Source organism: Acipenser ruthenus, chromosome 30 (genome assembly GCF_902713425.1).
Source record: "Acipenser ruthenus chromosome 30, fAciRut3.2 maternal haplotype, whole genome shotgun sequence".
NCBI lineage: Eukaryota > Metazoa > Chordata > Actinopteri > Acipenseriformes > Acipenseridae > Acipenser > Acipenser ruthenus.
In genome coordinates, this window is record NC_081218.1 from 15685952 (window position 1) to 15707889 (window position 21938).

Here is a 21938-nt window from a genome sequence, read left to right on the forward strand (position 1 = left end):
TTTGCCCAGATGCCCCACACTGTGTTTAATCTCTGCACCAAAGACACACTGGCTTTGCATGAGGCACCGTTTCCTAATCCAGCGTGTGGGTGTTTGTGTGCACTGGCACTTCCAGCTCTGCCCCGTTCTCATGCTTCCTCTCTGCTATGCTATGCATGATAGCTGTCTGGGAAATGTTTTTTGGCAGAGGACTCGCACACGCTCCTACCCGCTCTTACTCCGAGACCCCTGAGGCTAAGAACCTACTGCAGCCCCCCTTTTCAAGCTTTGATGATGAAGCAACAGCTAGAGATTAAAGCATACCTCCTCGAAAGGACAAGGCACTTGACATCCACTTCAAAGATGGGGTATTACTCTGCCTCCTTCAGCACCCCTTGCCTCGACACGACCAAGGCAGAGCGAGTCTTGTTGTTGTCGTGGATTCCTCCAATCTTAATGTTAACTTTTATCTTTTTTTTTTTTAATTCTCTGAATATAATTAACTTTGTTGACTTGGAAACGATTGAGGCTCTTAAGAGGGATTTTGCATTTTGTGTTCTTTTATTTGCTTTTTGTGTTCAAAAGCTCTTACACTTACTTTCATGCATGCTAAGAAATCAATAAGCATGACTTCAAAGATGCAGGTTGAATAGCAGACTATGGGCTCTTTATTACATTTTAAAAGCTTCTAGAAGTGTATTAGCATGACTGGTGCTGAGAATGAAGAAGAAGATGCGTTTCAGCTCGTAGCCTGATCAGCTTGTGTTTCACTAGATTCAGGGCTCTGCTGCAGTTGTTCATGAAGCGTTACTGTCTCATAGTCTCATTGAGCATTTTGAAGTTATGGTAGATCTTTTGTCTCATGACCTCACCAGCTGGATTATATAAAGCTCATCTGGGAGACCCATTTTCTCCCTTTCTTCCTCCGATCAGAAGGAACATTTGTTCTGCAGTTTGATAGCTGTTCCAATTCCAGTGAGTCAGGGGAACGCAGGGTAATTAGAAGGACGTGTCTCCAAGGTTACACTATTATTACAATTATATATCTTTATTACTAGCGCTTGGTTTAGGAGCGTGAAACACATGTGCATCTGGGACAGTTTGATTTCTGTTCCAACCCAGAAAAAAGAGATCTCTTGAGCCTTTGTGAGCTCTGATCTCTAACTGTTCAGAGCAGGTCATACATCTGCAGAATCAAACATGTCTGGGCTCCAATATCTCAATGTCAAGCTTTCCATTCAATCAGCTGGTGTAGGTGAAGAGATTTATTCATGAGTCTTCATTGAGGAAATAGTTGACTTGATGGACAATGGAGGTATTGCTCCATGCATTTCTATGAAAAGATGCTATTGGATTAATAATATCACCCCTAATGGCAGGCAATGGTTCTGTACCTAAGGGGAATGGCAGCTTGGAATATATTGACCTACCAATGAAATAATACACACCTTTTAATCCAGTGCTGTGCACATGTTCCATTTAACTTCCGAGCAAACTGCCTAACTCTATAACATGTGAAACCTAGCTCACAAACCACAGGATTGTATTCAGCATGACTAGTTTGCTCAACAGAGGCTTGATTTTTATACTCATTTGGACAGAAAACGCCAGGAAGCAAATTGTTAACCTTAGCGACCATCCTGAGCCATCTACTTCCTAAGACAGTTTAATGCACCCCCCACCCAAGTCCTTATTGGCACATGCCAGGTCTGAAATGCATTGAAATAGATAGAAGTGACTACCACTGGTTCATACCATTGTTATTCCATTGGTGTGTCACTTATATACATGTTACCTCTGTAGTTTCATTCTACCGTTGGCATGTTGTTGCTACCCTTTAGTGTAGTAAAAATCATGTGATGAGTGCCCAGGCATTTCCCAGCACAGCATTCTTTCTCCATCATCAAAAAAACCATTGGAGTTAATTTGTAAAGTGGTCAACAGTTTACCACCGAGTGATTTCAAACAGAATCAATTCCAGAGAACGGGTTACAAAAGCAGCGCATACAAAACCTCACAGCTCTCACTGTGACAACTTCAATCCAGAGTCAATTCTCACTGTGACAACTTCAATCCAGAGTCAATTCTCACTGTGACAACTTCAATCCAGAGTCAATTCTCACTGTGACAACTTCAATCCAGAGTCAATTCTCACTGTGACAACTTCAATCCAGAGTCAATTTATGTACTGTTGAAACAAATCCGCCACACAGAGAATTGCTTTTATTGCGAAACTGCCACACATCCAGCCGTGTTTACTATGAAACTAATCAACCCCAATGGCCATATTGTTTGCTATAAAACTAATGAGCCAAACAGATGAATATCTTTTTTTATCCTTTACTTCAAAGCTGAACAGCTACACAGGCAAACTTGTTTACTATAAAAATGTTTACCACACAGCCAGTCTCATTACTGCTACCTACCACATCACAGCACAGTCAAGACCCATCATGACAACTTTATATAAACCAGGATCTGTACAACTAGAGATTTACCAAGTAATACTGGAATGACTAATGCAATGTGACTGACATTAACCTTGGGTTTCAAGGATCGTCTGTACCAGTAACAGGGCAATGAGCACAAGTCTGTCTTTCTTTCTTTCTTTCTTTCTTTCTTTCTTTCTTTCTATGAGTTTCCAATATGGTTCTTTCTTACCTGGATTATTTTTTATATATATTGTAAATGCAGTTTATTTTATCGGGAGATCATCTCAGCAGTGCCAGGATCTAAACAAATCATTAAAACAAAATTAGAAAACATGTGTTTTTGATTCTACTGTATAATTGGGTTGTTATTTTTTCACCGAGCTGACACACACACACACACACACACACACACACACACACACACACACACACACACACACACAGAGGGACGGCTAGCACAGCCAGTATGTGAGGGACTCTGCGCGCGAACACACACACACACAAATACACACACATGCACAGCCAGTATGTGAGGGACTCTGCGCGCACACACACACACACACACACACACACACACACACAAATACACACACACGCACAGCCAGTATGTGAGGGACTCTGCGTTCAGTCTGAGGGTCTCTGGATCCAGCCCGGAATCTCATCCAAGACAAACACAGCGAATCAGCCCCTCGCAGTCCAGTGATTAATCAGGGAGTAGAGCTGCACAGCGCTGGCGTGAGCGAGAGAGCAGACATATTTCATCCCGTTTCTACACCAGGTGACTGGCCTTCCTGTAATGACGGAGTGCGTGGTGATGATCACAGCCCTCATTCTTTTCATTCAGATTGAATGCTTTTCCAGTTGAAGAGTTGGCCTGGGTTTTTCAGTCTTTTGTTTGGATATTTGATTACATGTATATATAGTATTCACAAGTCCAGGACTCATTAATCAACTGAGAAATTGCTCTTGAAATTTTAATCCCCATATTGTTGATACAGTACTAGCAAAGTTTCAGTTTGGGACAATGGAAGATTTTAAATGATATCTCCAGAAAAGAGCAACATTTTAATGTGAATTATTTGATACGGCTTTAAAATCCCGTCCTCTCTGCTGTGCTCGTACCCCTGGTTAGATTTCTGTTTTGGGAAGAAAACCTCACAGTTCAAATGAGCATGATTTTTATTTTACTGCTGAGCTTTCCAAGGAAAAGTTAGAGCCGTCCTGTCCTGTTAGAGAGACTGACACAACAAATAAATAGCAAAGTGCTGAAGTCAAAGTGTTTACTTCTTCTGTCCTGGTGGTCGCATTTCACGAGTAATTAACGAGTAACCTTTCATTTGGAACATGGCTTCAGGAAGGGGGGAATGATGAAACAATTCTTTTTCCATTAGAGATCTGAATAAAAAAGGACACATTTTCTTAAGAGCCAAAAGATGGCAGGGTGGAAGTTGCTACCCCCTTGAAATCCTAACGTGTTTAATTTAGCATTGCAGAATGTTGATCCTTTTTTTGTGGCTTTTGGGAGTTTGACTTTAACGGTTGGATTTCCTGCAGTGCTAAGCCTGTTTGTAATATTGAAACATCCGTGATTAACAGTCACGTTACATTTTAAACACTTACATATATTTCCATGTTCTGCTTTCCATTGCTTAGCACTGAAGAAAGACAGCAAAAACTGGGAGATGCAACTTCTATACATGATCTCAGTGTGCGACAGACAGGTGTTTATAGATTGCACAGTCCGCTCCCTGTAAGGGTGGGGTCGCGGTCTAACACAGAGGAGACACACAACCTAGGAATTTTATTTTCCATGATAGGAAAAGCAACATGTTTCCATTAAACATCTGGAATAAAGAATATAATGACAGACATTTTGCAAAGATTCATATCACTTCTGTTCTGTTTCCACCAATGTCTGGTGAAAGTGCAGGTGTGGTGTGGCTATGATATCATTAGCACTGCTAGAGCCAACACTGAAAAATGCTTTTAAATACTAGGGAATGTGAGACCATTGACACGGAAACCAAATTCAGGACAGGACAGTGGTGGCATTCACTGCTGTTTGAATCATGTTGAAAACCATTAAAAAACCCCGACCATAACCTCTTTCTTTATCTTTCATTATTTTCCAGGGATCTCAGTATGAACAACATCAGTGAGCTGCAGCCCAACGCCTTTCACAACCTGCCCTTCCTGGAAGAGCTGTAAGTAACAAAAACCAAACCCACCAACTGCACTAATCCCATTAAAAAAGAACCACGGAAACCTCAGCTGTCTGAGTAATACAACACAGATCCAGCCTAGGACCAGCCTCTCTGATGTCACCTGTTTACACTGCACTCGCAGATCTCTTGAGATACCCCTCCTGCTAGTCACCTGACCTCAGCACCACGTTACTGGATGCTCAGCTAACGCACTATCCTTGCACTATTGTATTTAAATTCTGATTTTGCATCGTAGCCCTGCAGGGCCCTGTAACACCTGGAAGCCACCTTGGAAGCTGATTGTAGTTGTTTCTAGCACAGCAGGGTCTGGTAAACTTCACAAAGTTTCAGTTCATGATGAGAAACCCAAGTTCACCATGTGGCGGTGTGGGCTCAGCTGCCAGGGCCAGTATCTGGACTTTGATGTAGAGTTCGCTAGACAGCAGACCCTCTGATTTGGAAGCAGGATGCAGCAGGATGGAGAAACACATGCTTAACACTCATGTGAACAATCTCTAAGTGCTGAGACTCTGGGAAGTCTCATGGAAATAGTAACACAGGTGCTGTATTGTTTAGATTGAGTCTCCCCCTAGTTTCTAGAGCAGAAGGCAGTTTGCAAAGCGAAGTCAGCGCTCTGCTTGTGCATTAAATGTAACCCGAGGATTGAGTGGCTTGTCAAGAGGAAGTGTATACATCCATTACTGAAGCCAGGCTTGTTGATGAAATGTGACACGAGCACCTGTTTGTCAGGATCTGTGTTAGACTGCAGGTCCCGTTCCTGTCTCCTATAACGTTGGGAGATGGAAACTAAATAAATTGCGGTTCAACGCTGACCGCGGTCTGTAATCAAACAGGCCAGCAGGTTTGCAAGCCTTTCGAACGCATCTGGCCGCATGGTGTGTTGATTCATCCTTTAACTCGAGGCCAACAGGAAGTCATGTTGAAAGCACAGAACAAGAGACCTGGCAGGAGAAATAAATCATAAAAAAGCAGACAAGCTGAGAAGCTGCAGCCTTCTTCCACCTCCAATCCCAAAGGTGCAATCTGTTCAGGTGAAACCCAGCTGAGAGTATCAGGTGTTATATTGAAAGCACCTGGCGGGACTCAGAGGTGGAGTGACAGGAATACTACACTGCAGATACATCAAGCTGAGAAGCCTTGGCACGGTCAGAGGCTGCTTCATGTTTTATTTGATTTTGTAACATTTATAGCTAATGGCTGCATGTCCACACCCATCCCATATCTATCACGCTTGTTGTTCGTTTTGTTATTCAGTAAAAGCCGCTATGATCCATAAATCTAAGTTAATCCTCTGGGCAACTTTCATTTAAAATGACATTTAATATGACACTATGTATGTACCCATCAGAATACTGTGTATCTTATGCACGTGTTTAAAACAAGTTTTGAAGGTAAAAATGCTTCCCCCCCCGGTTGACATTACTCTTGGCTTTTTTGTTTGAATGAGTTTTCTATGTACTCAGTGCATACAGCTGATATGCTTTGTCTAGTCTATGTTTGGGTGGGCAAGCCGTGACCTGGTCCTGTGATTGGTGTTCAAACAGCTTCCGTTTCCAATCCGGGTTTTCACACAGCGCTCTCGTTTCATGTTCTAAACAGAGGAAATCTTTACAGTTATAAATCACAGAGGTGCATGAGATCTTTCCTGGGCTGGGAGGCATGTGGACAGCTTTGAGATCTGAAAACCAAGGGAACGCACGCTACCCACCTAGCAGACACGTCTGTAGCTTTTAAAAGAACTGCAATGCTCTTTGGGTGTTCTGTATAGCCTCCTATTGGTGGTGTAGCCGGGAGCCTCCATGACATCAAAGCGCTCGCGTTGGAAGGTAAAGCTGTGAAACTAAGGGCTGTATTTACTGCAGTCTTTCATTAGCTCCTGTTTTTCGAAAGGAGGAAATTCCATTTAAACTATCTCAAACTAAGCAGCAAAGAGGTTTACTGTGTATAAAAGGCCATGTCACAGTAATATAAAAGCTGTCTGGTTCTAGTTTTATAAAATTAGAAGCTTTTTTTTTATTTCTTCACCCACAAAAACAATAGGAGTTAAAGACTGGAGTAAACTCTCCACTCCTGTTTGTCCTCTGCTCCTTTCTGGTGCTCCTGTCAAGAGTATTGCTTCTTTTTCTCATAATATATTTTTGTACCCATTGAAAGACACGCCATTTATTTACAGGAGCCTGTTAAATAAGCAACCTGTCGTCCTCTGTCAGCTAATTTGTCATCTTCTGCAGCCTCTAAAGTGAGGTGTGTAATCCGACCCTTGCTGGTGCATTGGGCTGCACTGCAGTGATTTATTCCCTGTGCCCTGTTTTGTTTCAGTTCCCCTCCCAGCCCAATCTTAGCTGACGGCGGGACTCTGGGAAGCTGCTGTGTTTCGGTATTGCGCTCCTCTCTCTTCTGTGTCGACTGTCAGTGAAGTGCTTCAGGAGGGGAGGTCTGTGTGCAATGGCAATGCAATATCACTATAAGGAGCAGATGTGACATTAGCGCAAGCACAGCGACCAAAGACTGAGCCAGAGCTGTTCATACAAACTGCCGAGGACCAAACAGACTTCCTGATTCTCCATTCAACTCCTCTCTACGTGTGCAGAGCAAGGCTGTTCAGTTCAAATAATACTAACTCAACAGAACCCAGCGCTATTCCGAATGATGGCAAACATCCTAGACAAGGGAAAACTAAAGATGCGCTCTTACAAAATACAAAATGATCTTTATTTTTGTACCCAAACGAGTCTGTCTGTCTATCTGTCTATCTCGTTCATTTTAAAACCGCATTTATGTTAATCACTTTCAGCTGTGTATACAGTACGGTCCCCACACAAGACAGAAAAACCTAAACCAGCTGAAGTCTCCCTCTTGCTGTCGTACTGCAGTGTGCTGCGAGGCCGATATAAGGCCGAAGGTACAGCGTTTGTAATAACTGGATGAGAGGGCCTCATCTCTGATAATGGGTGGAATAGCTGGGTGGTCATTTGGCAGCGCATGGCCCCATTTCAGAACGGTTACCTCGCTGTTTATTCCCCATTAATCAGCCTCTCTGACAGCTGTGAAGCGATACCAGCGGCCAGGTTGGATTTCATTGTTTCACTTGAATTAGGACCTGTGTTTATTTTACTAATACTGATTCCGCTGCGTGGGAACTCAATGCACACTTTCACACAGGCAGAGGGCTTTAATTGAAAGCAACTGTGTTCCCTTTCCTAGGACGAAAGTCTCTCTCTGTCTGTCTGTCTCTGTCTCTCTCTCTCTGTCTCTGTGTGTCTCTCTCTCTGTCTCTCTCTGTCTGTCTCTCTCTCTCTCTGTCTCTCTCTCTCTCTCTCTCTCAACGTTGACCAAACGTACCTTATTAAAACACTTCTCTTTAATTCATCGTTCTGTAGTTTTGCTCTCAAAGGCAAAAGTGAACGCCCCAATGTATTGTCAGTAATGATGCACAGTAATCCAGATTGAATTGAGATTATATCCATGCTTTATATTTATGATTACAGAGGTTTTCCCTTTGATCTTATTACATCTCATTATGCTCTGCATCAGAGCAGACCTGCTGAGTAGAACTTTATCAATTTTTCAGTCTCCAGAAAAATGAATTTCTATGAAGAGTCGTCAAACATTTCAAAACACTTTTAGTGTGTTATTTTAACCAAAGCAAAAGATGACTATTCTTGATCGGTTCTTTTGTGTGAAATCCGCCACACATATGGATGCTCCAAGGCAAAATGACTAACATTAAAATCTTTCTTTCTTTCTTTCTTTCTTTCTTTCTTTCTTTCTTTCTTTCTTTCTTTCAGAGTTTGTTTATCCAGAGAAATGGCTTGTGTTTCAGTTTCAGTTCCAAGGTGTTCTTGGCAAGGCAGAGCCAGTATAAATACAGTTGTTACAATGAGTACTTTTAAGCATAAACACATCACAGAGATTTCATCTTATAAAGGGTATTAAGCCAATACTCAACAGAGTGATAAACTATTTCTCATGTAGGTGACTCAGAGGGCCAAGCCCGGCTCTTTAGCATCGGATAATAAGGCTGAAATTCCTTCAAGGGTTTTTGATGGCATATAAACCACAAGAGTGCTAAGCCAAGTCAACTACAACCTCAGATGGACGCACACCCTTATACAGACAGCAGGCTGTACTTGTTGTAAACAGTGAATTTGTGGCGTTTCTCTGGTTTCTCAAATTCATATTGAATTCGGATGCCACTCAAAGCTGTGCCGTTGTTGCAGAGTTTTCTTACAAACTGTAACCTGTCTCCTGGAAAAAGGATGCAAACAGAAAGACAAAAGCGTTGAATGTAAACACTCCTTCAGAGCAAATGCAGTGGCAGCTGTTTATTTGCAAAAGGTATACTGATGCAAACATGGCAAGAGCCTACAGTGGAGGAGCTGGAACCAACACTACAGTAAAATACATGCAGGCAACCTCCCTACAATCTAATCACTAGAACACATCTTAACTCGAGGCGCATGGGTTTATAAGAGTTGAAATTACAGGTGAAGGTCGAGGCCCTGACCACAGTTGGCCTGGCATTGAAGATGAATGTTTATAGCTGAAGACTGAAGCACACTAACCCTACCGCACAGCCTTGGAGATCTCTATCTGCGGTGCATTACCATTAACAAATCCCTGTCTTCCAGTGAGATTCTGCCGGGCGGGTGGAATGAATTAAGGCACTTTTTCCAGGGCTGTCTTTAGCTGCACAGACCACAGGGTCTGTGTAGTCATTTGTAAGATGTCACGCTCAGCGAGGCAGAAATCCGATGAACTGGGATGGACCCTTCTCTAAATCACAGGGTGCAGCGAGCTCAAGGGAAACCATGGCTTCCTAATGCAGTGAATCCAAACGGATCAATTAGGGGGGCACTGAGTGTGTGATTTCACTGAGGGGAGGGGGGGAGGAGGGGGATGTGAAGGAAATACAGACAAGATAACTGAAACCTAGGAACTTCTCTATGAGCTTCAGGATAAATCAGTGCAGGAATTGCATCCATGGCTCTCGGCTGTGCCGAGTTTCACAGGTTTTTATCATTTCAAGATTGCTAATGGAAGTAAATCAAACCCTTGTACCAGTAATAGATGAGTTCAGAGTGCTGTGCAGGAAGCCTCCTCCCCACCCCCCTTCCATATTGTCCTCCATGTGATTGATTTCTTTATTTTTTTCCACTGCTAAGGGAAAACATATGTTGTAATCAACTGCTGTTTATTCGCTTCATTACATTGTGATTTTCCATGGGAGCAGTCTGCCAGGCACCATCAAACACAAAGGTCACTTCGGCAAGGCAAAGCAATGGGGAAGGTGCACTTGTGGGATTAACTCCCTGGGTGCTGCAGATTGGGCAGGGTGATGCCAGAGTAGCATCAACAGTATGCCAACAAACCCCTCTGAATACCGCTGAACTGCCCCCCCCACCCCCCTCCACACGCACACACACTCTCACGCACTCACGCACACTCACACACACACACACACTCACGCACACACACTCACAGACACACACACTCACACACTCACACACACACTCACGCACACACACACACACACACTCACACACACACACTCACACACACACACACACACACACACACTCAAGCACACACACATGGGTGGATGTGCTGAGTTTTCATGGTTGGCTACGGCCCTGGTGTTATATTCTGAAAGTTGCCACCTGGTGTGCCATAAGTTGCAACTTAACATAACTCCCATGCGAATCACGCAATTTAAAACCATGTTTTTCTTCCAGATCTAAGACTGTAGCTGTCTTTCCAGTTGGAGGCTGAGAAATTGGGCATGATACAATAGTTTCATGCACCTGTAATTTGAATGCATAACGCTAATCCTGTCTCATCGTTGTTTTTGCCTTCTTCTAATACGAACATTTGTTTTGTTAGATATAAATTATTCTCCAGCATCAATGTAATTTGTACAGAGGGGGATATTGGCTATTCAAGGACTCAGTGGAAAAACATGTCTTAGCAATCTGAATGATGGTATCCTTTTGTGTGCATTAAGACTTTTCCAGTGGCTGTCTAAGACAACATTTCAGAGAATCAGCATAGTTACGAAACATGTGCAAGCACTACTTGACTTTGTTTCTTTGAAGTTTCTACCAGATCGACTGTCTTAACCATCTTGCCTTAAACTGACTGACAACAGGGAGATGCACCTTTTACATATTTCATTTCAGAGATGCAATTCGCATTAAAAACATTCAATAATACTGGAACAAGGAGTCAAAATAAGCCTATAAATATAGAAGAATACATTATACTTTAATTTGCAATTGTATGTTCCCTTCCATCCTCTTTGGTTACTTGTAATTATTTCTTCACAAGCAGACGTAAATTAAAAATGCATGATTAAACTTTACGGTATTTTGGCTCCCAACGACGCAGCTAATAAAAGAAAGATGTCTGGCCCAGCTGCTTTAATATTAAACAGCCCTGAGTCTCGTTGACTGAGAAAAGGCAGAAGTCTTTGCCTGAAAGTCAATTTTCAGGACGTTTTTGTTTTGGGAGCTGCGTGTGCTCTGTGGTGTGCCGTGCGGTGTGCACAGAGGTCTGTGCAGGCAGTGATTGATCTCAGTTAATCTGACTGGCAGCACACAGCGGTTCTTCGTTCAGATAAAGATGATTTAGAATAAGTTCACATGCTCAGCTGACCCTGTCTCTTATGATGAAACACCACACATCAGCTGGCTCTTCACTGGACATGGAAGATATGATACAGTCGCACATTGACTGGTATTGACACAGATTTATGGTACTGCAATGGATCAGCAGCCTGTACAACAAAATCTAAAAGTTACTACCAGTGTGGTGCCATTCTACCAGTGCCTCATACCAGTGTGGTGCCATTCTACCAGTGCCTCATACCAGTGTGGTGCCATTCTACCAGTGCCTCATACCAGTGTGGTGCCATTCTACCAGTGCCTCATACCAGTGTGGTGCCATTCTACCAGTGCCTCATACCAGTGTGGTGCCATTCTACCAGTGCCTCATACCAGTGTGGTGCCATTCTACCAGTGCCTCACACCACTGTGGTGCCATTCTACCAGTGCCTCATACCAGTGTGGTGCCATTCTACCAGTGATGTTTGGTAATGCATGTACAGTACAGGGCTATTCAGTGTGGATTCGAGGGCAGGGCTATTCAGTGTGTATTCGAGGGCAGGGCTATTCAGTGTGGATTCAAAAAGACAGATTGTTCTTGCTGAGAACTTTTTTACAAGCCTTTCTTCCCGAGGTCAATGGCAAACATTGTTGCAATGCAGGTGCAAACCAGATTTGTGATCTGTATAAAGACAACAACAGCACTGAACACTGTTAACAAAGTGTGTGTTGAGCTACAATCACATGTTTCACATGTTTCATATTTAATCTCAATCTACGGAAACAATGACACATTTCAGGACAATAAAAAGCTACTGTCTGGATTTCAGGTTTTTATGGATTTTTGCTCCAGCTTTATTTTAAGGGCCGATGTGTTCGTTCATTGTTAACACAAGCTTACTAACACAGGTACACATGCTGGTAAATGTGTGTTATTACTAAAAAGGTAAAATGATATCAAAGCTGATCTCATTTGATACAGTAGCATCTTTAAAAGCACCTTTAAACAAAGGTACCCCCGTTTCAGTTATAAAAACGGGTTTGTAATCCGGATGTAGGGATCTGATATTCAAGGACCAGCTTTAGACAACCTTTTTTTAATTAGCTTCTAAACAGGTTCCTGTTTATTAACTAACAAACAAGAAGCTATTTGATATAACAGTTTATAAAGTGCCACTAAAAACAGTGTGACCATCTGTTTTAATGTAAAAAAACAAAGCAACAGAAGGCATTGCTTTGGCTGTGTAACAAACCACTTTGAATGGTCAGTTTGTAACGTTCCTCTTTTCTTTCTCTGCAGCCGTATGTCGGGTAACCACCTGAGACACATCCCCAGCCTCGTATTCACTGGCCTCCACAACCTCAAAGTGCTGTGAGTACTCCCTCTGCACCCTTCTACTCCACAGCTAGAGACAAACGTTTTGCACCACCTGCAAATTTAGGATTGAGACATACTTTAAAAAAAAAAAAAAAAAAGAGAGAGAAATATGATCTTTTAAAAAGTCTACCGGAAGTCATAATAGTATGACAGTATTTCGTGTTGGATTTCCACATATTTTTCAATCTTCCATAAATATATGGAAAACTACACAAAGCGGTATGTAATTTCAATATGTTAACGTAACATTATTCAGCAGGTTTCGTTCGACTTTGTGAAGCACAATGAGTTTGTTCTGTAGGGAGGTGCAAAGGGTTTGTCCGTAGCTGCAGTGCAGCCACACAGTCTGCAGTGTCTGTGCTTGTGCCTTGAGGGAGCAGGGCTATGGGGCTCAGTTACCCCTGTCCCATTCATCTCACCCAGGCTGTCAGCTCATCCACCAGGGGACTCCTTCTTAAGAGCTATCCATTTACTGATCATGTAGCGGATGTTCCCAGACCAGAGCAGAACAAAACAAAACAAAAGGATCTCTCTCCTTCTTTAATGACTAATCTGTGATTTCAGAGACACAAAACAAAGCCTTTTTTTCTCCAGGGGGTTCAAAGTAAGGGACTGGGAGTTCCTCTGCGCCACACTCTTTATAAGCAGGCTTCCTGCACTGCAGAGGCTTCTGTTTAGAAATGTATTCTTATACATGTATAATGTTGTTTCATGGGTGGAAGTGAGGTTCACGTTTTAACCAGTTTGCTTTAGGTGTTAAAAAGTTTCATCCCTAATTCTAGCAGTCCCATTTTTATAAGAAAGACTAATAAAGAAGGGGTTGATTTGATCCCCCTGCTCAGATAATCCACCCCTGGATTTCAGCATCTGTTTTTAGCTGCAAGCCAGGGACAGCCACATATAGGTGGTTAATCTCCAGGGCTGTAAAATGCTTCAATAAAGACTGTCTGTGGCTTATCCTGGAGGGCACACTGTAGCACGATCAAATCAGCCACTAAGAAGACCAACGTTTGGGATAATGAAAATCAACATTTCGCTTTCTGTCGATCTGACCGCATTTCTTTTTCACACCCCTTATGAGCTGAGTGGGTTTAGTCCTTTCTTGTTAAGATAATTGCGCTCCACTAATCTGAAGACAAGACTTCAGAAAGCTTTTGTTTTATTCTTTTTTTAACTAGCAGAAGCTGGGCTTGATTGGGAGCGATAAAACTGTCTGCTGTGTAATGAAATCCTCACGTTCGGTCGTCTGTGACTGCAGCGTCTCCAGTTCTAATTATTCGTATTGTTCAAAGAGTCAGGATTTATTGAGAGTGCTCTTTTCTTTTTGTTTCAGTTATTAGGACATCACTGGCCACCCACATAGCCGCCTTCTGAAATAAACTAAGAAAGCTTGACAGAACGACACCTCACATTTGTTTGAAGGGGAGTTTATTGTGTTTCCTCTGCCTGTGTAAACAGCGATCGTCTCCAAATTGTTTCATTAAACAAGGCATCCGAGCCTCCTTGCATTCCAAGCCAGCAGGCGCATTTATTTTAATTAACGCTCTAGTGGAATTTGGTCCGTTTAAAGTTAATTGTTGGAAAAATGTGTTGGATTACGCAATTGGTACGAGATCTGTAAACAGAGCTCTCCTGAGATAAATATACTAAAGGAAAGAGAGAGAAGGATTCGATGTTAAATTGGCAGATCCTTAATTCTCTCATAAGGTCTGATTTGGAAAGTAGGACACCCCATTTTTCATTTTTGTTTATTCACTTAATGACCTACCAATGATGTATTTAACCCGTTTCATCCTCAATGAAAAAAATGCCAATTTGAATCTCACCTCACCACAGCTACCAATGTAGTGAGTGACCCTCGCACCACTGTCCAGCTAGTGGAGGAAGCTCCTGAAGGAAAGAGCTGAGCCTGTCTGGCCTCTGTTTGATCACATGATGCCTAGCCAGTATGGGTGGCATGACAAGGCAAACCAACCACTGTTTCTTGCCTGTGGGCATCAAAGGCAAGTGGCCCGCTCCCTTCCCTGCTTCACAGTCCTGCTGTGGGTCCTCATGCCAGAGGACCTGGCCCGATGCAGGACTCTACCTCATGCTCTCGATCCTCTCCTCTTGTCATTTCAGAATGCTACAGAACAACCAGCTCCAGCGGCTCCCCAGCGAGACCTTGTGGGATCTGCCAAACCTCCAGTCCCTGTAAGTGTGTCTCGGGACGGCTCTGCCAGCCTTTGCCTTTCACACTTACATTTCCTGTTCTTGCTGAGAAGTGACTGAAAGCTGGCAGCAGCAGTGTGCTGCGTTTGCAGCCAGGGGTATTGCTGCAAATGACAAATGCCTCTCGCCTGAAGACTATCAAAGGGGTCTTTCAAAGGCAATTAACCAATCACAGCACCCGATGGTGGGCTTGCTATCTGCCTGATACAAATGGCATGTCAGTGTAACAAACATTACATTTTCTAAATATTTCAAAAAGGCTTGTGATAAATCAGCCGAGTAACTCCTGCCTTTGCTATGCCTGTAATAATATTTCATATTTAAGCTTGTAAGTTGCTCGGAACCAAGGTAGAATCACACAAATATAGGGCTGGCAAGACTGCTGGGAGGCACTGAAGCAAATTCAGGGGAGGGAAAGGGCTTTTCAAACCCTATTAGGGACTATGAAGAGAGCCAGCAGTGCAAGAACAGCAGTTTAAACAAACCCGGAAACCCGATCCCCTTAATCACTGTACACCCGCTTCTTAAAACATTCATCTCTGTCTCCAGCAGCGTCAGAGTCACCAGCCTCTCCTGTGCTCCTGGTTCAGCCCGTTTGTTCTCACTGGGCTGCAGTTACCAAATGTTTTGTGTCCTTTGTGACAGTAAATGCGAGCCATGAATCACACTGCCGATCTAACTGATACTGTAGCCCAGTTAGCACTCTGATGTTAAACTTATTGATACAGTGGAAAGATAGGGTTGCCAGAGAGGTTAGTCTTGGCAGCTTCCTCTGACAATGCTGAGACAGGAAGGCTGGCTTATTTATCTGTCTATTAGGACTATTAATTCCTTTATTAGGCTTCTTGTACTGGAGGAGGATCCAGTTTCACATTTACTGCACAAAGGGTGTTAATAAAACAGGTGTTACGTGACATAACAAGTGTTCAAACATTGAATAATGTTTCCGTTTTTTATTTTTATTCCCAAGTGCATGTGTGTGAGCCAGACCAGTTTCCTTACAGGAAATCCACCATAGGGTCCCTATTATAATCCCAGAAAAAAAATACTGTCGAGCCACGAGCAGGCCGCTGCATGGCCAGCCATGGATCCGGACAAACACAGCGTAGGAACCCTGATACAGACTGCTACTGATGTGGTCCCATGCTACTGCAATGGAATGCCATTGAGTCATAGTATTGAAAGCATTGTGATACCACTGGCCCTGAGAGCAAAACCCAAATGCACCGAGTGCCATTAGTGTCTAGTAACAGTATGCATGCAGAATTCACAAAGCCAGTCCATGTATTTATTTTTAAAGTCGAAACACACCCACTGACGTCGCAAAGCTTGAAGTAAACAACTCAAGTGCGGCTTAGGTTTTGTATTTAAATGTTTAGTTGTGTGACATTAAACAGTGTACTAAAGTCACTTTGGAGTAAAAACGCTTTGTACATTTCATCCATAAGCTTTTAATCTTTTACAAACTGTAGGTGCTAAGCGCTGTCACATTCCTAAGAGCTGTGGGCAGATGCCAGCAGTTTGCCACAACTTGTCGTGTTTCAGTACATGAAAGAACGGCTTTCCCGTTTCACCAGTGACTGCCAGCTGGCTCTTGCCCTAAGAGGTGCCACGGCTGCTTCACTCTAATGAATGTATCCTTTCTGTTACACTTGACTGGCTGCAGTTTCCATGAAGTACTGTACCACGTAATTACACAGCAGTCACTTTACTCTGTAATTCAGTAATTATCACTTCATTTCACCTCTCAATCTGGTTTGTGAGCTTGGCTGGGAAAACAAGGGGACACACAGCGTCGAAGCAGCCCCGCCTGATAATGAATGTAAGAATAATAAGAACATGCGAAAACCCAGACCTGGGCACGCTCTGTGCATGTAACACTATATCTATGTGTGTGTATCATGAATCATGTTGATTTCCTGTCTGTTTGCTAACCTGACAGTCTTTATTGCACCCTGTCATTGCATGTTTGCATATCTGTGTGTCGCCTGCAGAAGAGTTTAAAACAGCATCCCATTGTAATTGTGATTTATTGCAGCGCAGAGCCGTGAGTAAACCACAGCATTAGCAGCAATCACAGCACAGTGGATTGGGAACGCATTCACACAGTGCTGCTGGTACTTCAGCACTGCAATAGGACCAGGCAGTTCTCTGCAAGCCCCAGTCATAGCAGCCCTGGTGTCATTTTTATTACCTAGATCTTTTCTGATACCCAATCTTTTAGTTGCATCTGTTTTAAGAAATAACACAGACCTGAGATTTTAGTAGCTGCTTCGGTTCCAGAGTCAGAGATTCTGATCATGGAGCAGCATTTTGACATATCTGCCACCGACAGTCAGTAAACGAGACTGCTTGTTAATATCTGAAGCATTAGGGAATGGTGTTCAGGCAGCTTATTTAAAATGCATTCGTTTCTGCGAATGCTTTAGGAATGGCTGGCGGTTGTGATATATATATATATATATATATATATATTTTATTGCATTCACTGTACAAGCATGTTTCCCTCGCTAGCCCCACACCTTTGATCCTTCAGTCAGTATTCCCACCTGGCTGCTAAAGAAAGATAGATAGGAAGGTGATTCATTTTGTAAAGAGCAGGATCTGCGAATGTCAATTGAATTGGTTTTATTACATTTGCCTTAAGGGTCGTCCACAAGTATCGTGAAATACAGGAAGCGTGCACAATGTGCTCATTTTCAAGACCCCCCCCCACCAATCAGAAGCAAACCATTGATTTTTCAAATGTTATTTCTCACTGTAGTGAAAGTGAGAATCGACACTTTTGACAGCTTTACTGTATCCTGCTGCAGCACGTTTCTATCAAAGGGATTAGGTGCTTGTTCATCAGTCTCTGCTGCTAAACCCCCTCCTAATGAGTTCCTGGGAGAGAACCGTAGTCTGCACATGCAGTATCACAAGCCTGACACATGTATAGACCTGTCATGTGACCTGGTCAGTTCACTTTTTCAAACACTATTCAAAATAAAAGCCAAGGTTTGTGTCCGTTTGCAATGCCACTATGTGCTTCGTGACCCTGTTTTTCATAGCTGCTCTTCTTCTCATGATGTATCTTTTCACTTGGTTACAGGTCCCTGTGGTTCAGTCGTATCTGAAACGCACGGCACTTTCACTGCGCTCGCCGCCCTTGTCCAGAGACAAACGTTGTTGTTTTTCCAGGGTTTGCGTTGCTAGGGTAACGCAATGTCGCACCGTGGCTCCGCATTCCGAGTATACCTGCAGTAAACTGTGCAGTCTTGCAAACAGAAGCATCTGTCAGCCAGTTGTCTCCTATCAGCCCCCTGTGAGATTCAGCGAGGTCTGCTGCCTTGCCCGTCATGACTGTAGCTGAGTTACACGAGCGTATGAGGCTACATCTCTGTGTTAAAAAGACTACATATCCATGTGTTAAAAAGACTACATCTCTGTGTTAAAAAGGCTACATATCCCTGTGTTAAACGGCTACACATCTCTCTGTTTTCCTGTGCATAAGCAGTGCTGGCTATTAATCAGTCTGCTGACTCTCCTCCAGTGCTCACCAGAGTGGAGGCTGACCCCAGTCCTGCAGCGTTCTCGTTGGAGCCTCTCTCCCACGTGCCCCTCGACAGCCCGCTCCGTGATGGATCACACAGACAGCGGGGCAGTGAGACGCACGCCATGGCTCTTGGGGCCACTTCTGCAGATCAAAGCCCCGGCTTGTTGACATAAGAGGAACATTTATCTTCGTTGTGGAAACGCCAGCGTCTGTCATCAGCGTCAGAGGCCCACATTACAGGAAGAAGCTCTCCAGTGACCTGAAATAGATTACTGAAAGAAATCCTTATTCCCTCAGGCTCCACGCCTGTCATTTCCAGGGGCAATCCTACATACTGCTAAGAAATCCAGTCCTGAGAAGTAAAGCCATCTTGCTTTAAATAAGAATAGCATTACAAATCTTACCGATTTATTTATCTGGGAGCCCGTACTCCACAGATACCTTTCGTCTTTTAATTGGGTTTGTTTTGTTTTGTTTTATATACTTCAAATAAAAAAAAAGACATTTTAATCTCAGGAAAATAAAATACAACATCTGGGAATAGCAACAATCACTGTCATTATTACCAGCTGTATATCTGTGTGTGTGATTTGGTGTGGCCATCGTTGACTGGGATATGTACAGTATTTCCTGACATCATTGGCAGTACCTTCTAATCAACTTGATGATATAAGGATAAGAAAAATGAACTAGCTCAAAGGGAAACTGTGCACAGGCCTATGAAAAACTGAATAAATAGAAACATTTCTTCCCTTAATTGCATGAAGTGATGAACAGTTTTTCCTCCAGCTAAGAAGGTAATTGAATGGGAGGGAGCTCAGGACTCCTGTTGATCATCAGTCGTCCCGCTCAGTAGGTGGCTTGCAGCGGTGAGCCAACATTGAAATGAAGCGCTTCAAATAGTGTAGAAGAATGGGAGATAAAGTAACAAATAAAAAAACCCAACTGGGAGTAACATGCTCCGATTCCAATGAGTAGAGGCTGCCTGTGAGTGATGGAAACCAGCTGCTCTGCGTTCAGATGACCTGCAGCGAAGGCGACACTCTGTAAGAGGGCTGCACACCTGGAGATGTGGAAGTGCTGCCTCTCCACCCCTCACAACAAGGCAGCACAGGCACCCCGACAGGTATTCTGATTAGCAGGGATATAAATCAGGACAGGGAGCACTCTACTGCTTCAAGACATGCTTTGAACAAAAACAACTTCATTTAATGGATATAATTATTGCCATTTCAATGCCAAGTATCTTCAATCAACCTCACCACAACTGAGGCTTTGTGAAGAATGTGCTTTCTATCAATTCTCTGCCCACTTTTCATCCTGTTTTCTCTTTTCTAATAAGGAATTTCATGCATGCAACAGAGCAATCCTGTGGCTACACTAGTGGCTAAAGCCCTCTCCCCATCCACCGGTTCATAGCACAGAACTGGTAAGAGTGCCGGGCTAAATCCTTACCGTGAGGAGGCAGTGATTTATATGCAAAGGGGAGTCCACTGCAAGCCATGAACGGCTACGTATTCCTCCAGAGAAATCAAATCACCTTGCAGACTTGTCCAGTCCAATCCGTGTCGTCCTTGCACCTTTCTGAAAGGGTGTTTTTACATTGATATGCTGTCCAACAGATACTATTAACAGTGCGATCTTTCAGGTGCCGCAGGCTACTATTCAGTTGTGTGTAAACTGCTTTCGTGGGATTTTCTCTTTTTATCTTTCTGTCTTGCTATTCGTGCAAGTACATGCTGTCTTTACTTATCTTGTCTTGTGAGTAAGCCGTTTCAATGGTAGGAGTAGAATCAAAGCAAACACACTGCTGTAGCGTGTCACAACAAGAGTAACAGCCACAAAAAGCAATCTTTAAAATGGATGTTTTTGCCTCTCTTCAGAATAACAACATTTTTGCAAGTCTTTTTAGTGTTGCTTTTCCTATTTTTATTTTCACTTTAACCCAGACAAAGCCTCTTTATCCTGCTTTCTGTGTTTAATGTAAAGGGAACCTCACTGGACCCCACAGCGCGTGTTCTGTGCAGCAGTGTAAAGATGTGTAATTTGCTGCATTTGAGTTTAAGGGATAATAGCACTTTTTTTTCATAAAGGAAATTGCACCTATTAAAGTTACCAAACCCCCCAAAAAACCCTTCTAGATTCAGGGGCTTGTAAAAATGACTAAATAGCTTCTTATATCTGAGGTGGTTAGTCCTTGGTTAACATGCTGGTGCAGTTACCTCCTGTCCAGGAGCACTGCGCTCACACTGCTACACCTCTCTGTCTCTCCTGCAGGCGCCTGGATGCTAACCTGATCTCGGAGGTGCCCGAGAAGGCTTTCGCAGGGCTGCGCTCGCTGAGACACCTGTGGCTGGATGACAACGCCCTGTCTGAGATCCCTGTGCGCGCCCTCAATAACCTGCACACCCTGCAGGCCATGACACTGGCCCTGAACCGAATCAGCCACATCCCTGACGGAGCCTTCCGCAACCTCTCCAGCCTCGTGGTGCTGTAAGTGCTTTCAGCTCCACACAAGGAGGGTGCGCACGATACATTTCAACCCCACTTTAAAAAAAAAGATGAATAAGGGTTATGCAACCAACACATCTGCATCTGCAAAGAATGCCACACTAAAAACACTGTGCAGAACCCCACACTAAAAACATTGTACAGAACCCCACACTAAAAACACTGTGCAGAACCCCACACTAAAAACACTGTGCAGAACCCCACACTAAAAACACTGTGCAGAACCCCACACTAAAAACATTGTGCAGAACCCCACACTAAAAACATTGTGCAGAACCCCACACTAAAAACATTGTGCAGAACCCCACACTAAAAACACTGTGCAGAACCCCACACTAAAAACACTGTGCAGAACCCTACACTAAAAACACTGTGCAGAACCCCACACTAAAAACACTGTGCAGAACCCCACACTAAAAACATTGTGCAGAACCCCACACTAAAAACATTGTGCAGAACCCCACACTAAAAACACTGTGCAGAACCCCACCCCACCGGTTGGTTCGGAAATGCCGCCTTAAAGATGCCCTGTCTGTGTGATGCGGTTGCCATGGCCCCAGCCTGCCTGATTCATGTGGGGTTCGTCTTCTTCCTGCAGGCATCTTCACAACAACAGGATCCAGTCACTGGGACAGAACTGCTTTGAAGGACTGCAGAGCCTGGAGACCCTGTAAGTAACCAGGGATTCAATCCAGCTTCCAGCAGAGCACATAACTGCAGACACCCATTTACCAGAATCAGACTTCCTATGCAAATCTGACACAGAAAAACTCGACCCCTGCTCTAAAAGGAAAGACGCCAGGAATGATGTTTCTCTGTTGACGTGGTAACATCACGTACCGTTTGAACATGAAAAAGCGTTTTTTTTTTCTTGTTTTGTTTTTAAACTTTCACAGTTCAATGAAACCTCTTAAAATGACATTGATCGGAAAGAGTTTCAACTCGTTGCAATAGTTCCCTCTGCGGTCTGCTAAGTTTTTATGTATCTTCAGATTTCAGTTCCGGATTTCTTTTACTGCCCCCTTACCCTTCTCATGCTGCGTGCTTCTGGTTGCAGTGAATCAA

The 21938-nt window shown here is 43.4% G+C and overlaps 1 protein-coding gene across 1 annotated transcript in view; it reads left to right on the forward strand.

Moving 5' to 3' along the window:
* Positions 1–21938, forward strand: part of LOC117417592 (leucine-rich repeat-containing G-protein coupled receptor 6-like) — a 52463-nt gene that overhangs the window by 17596 nt on the left and 12929 nt on the right. Inside the window, exons 2-6 of the mRNA XM_034911219.2 lie at positions 4544–4615; positions 12539–12610; positions 14738–14809; positions 20640–20855; positions 21472–21543. Coding sequence (XP_034767110.2) covers positions 4544–4615; positions 12539–12610; positions 14738–14809; positions 20640–20855; positions 21472–21543 — 504 coding nt within the window. The remainder of the gene's footprint in view (positions 1–4543; positions 4616–12538; positions 12611–14737; positions 14810–20639; positions 20856–21471; positions 21544–21938) is intronic.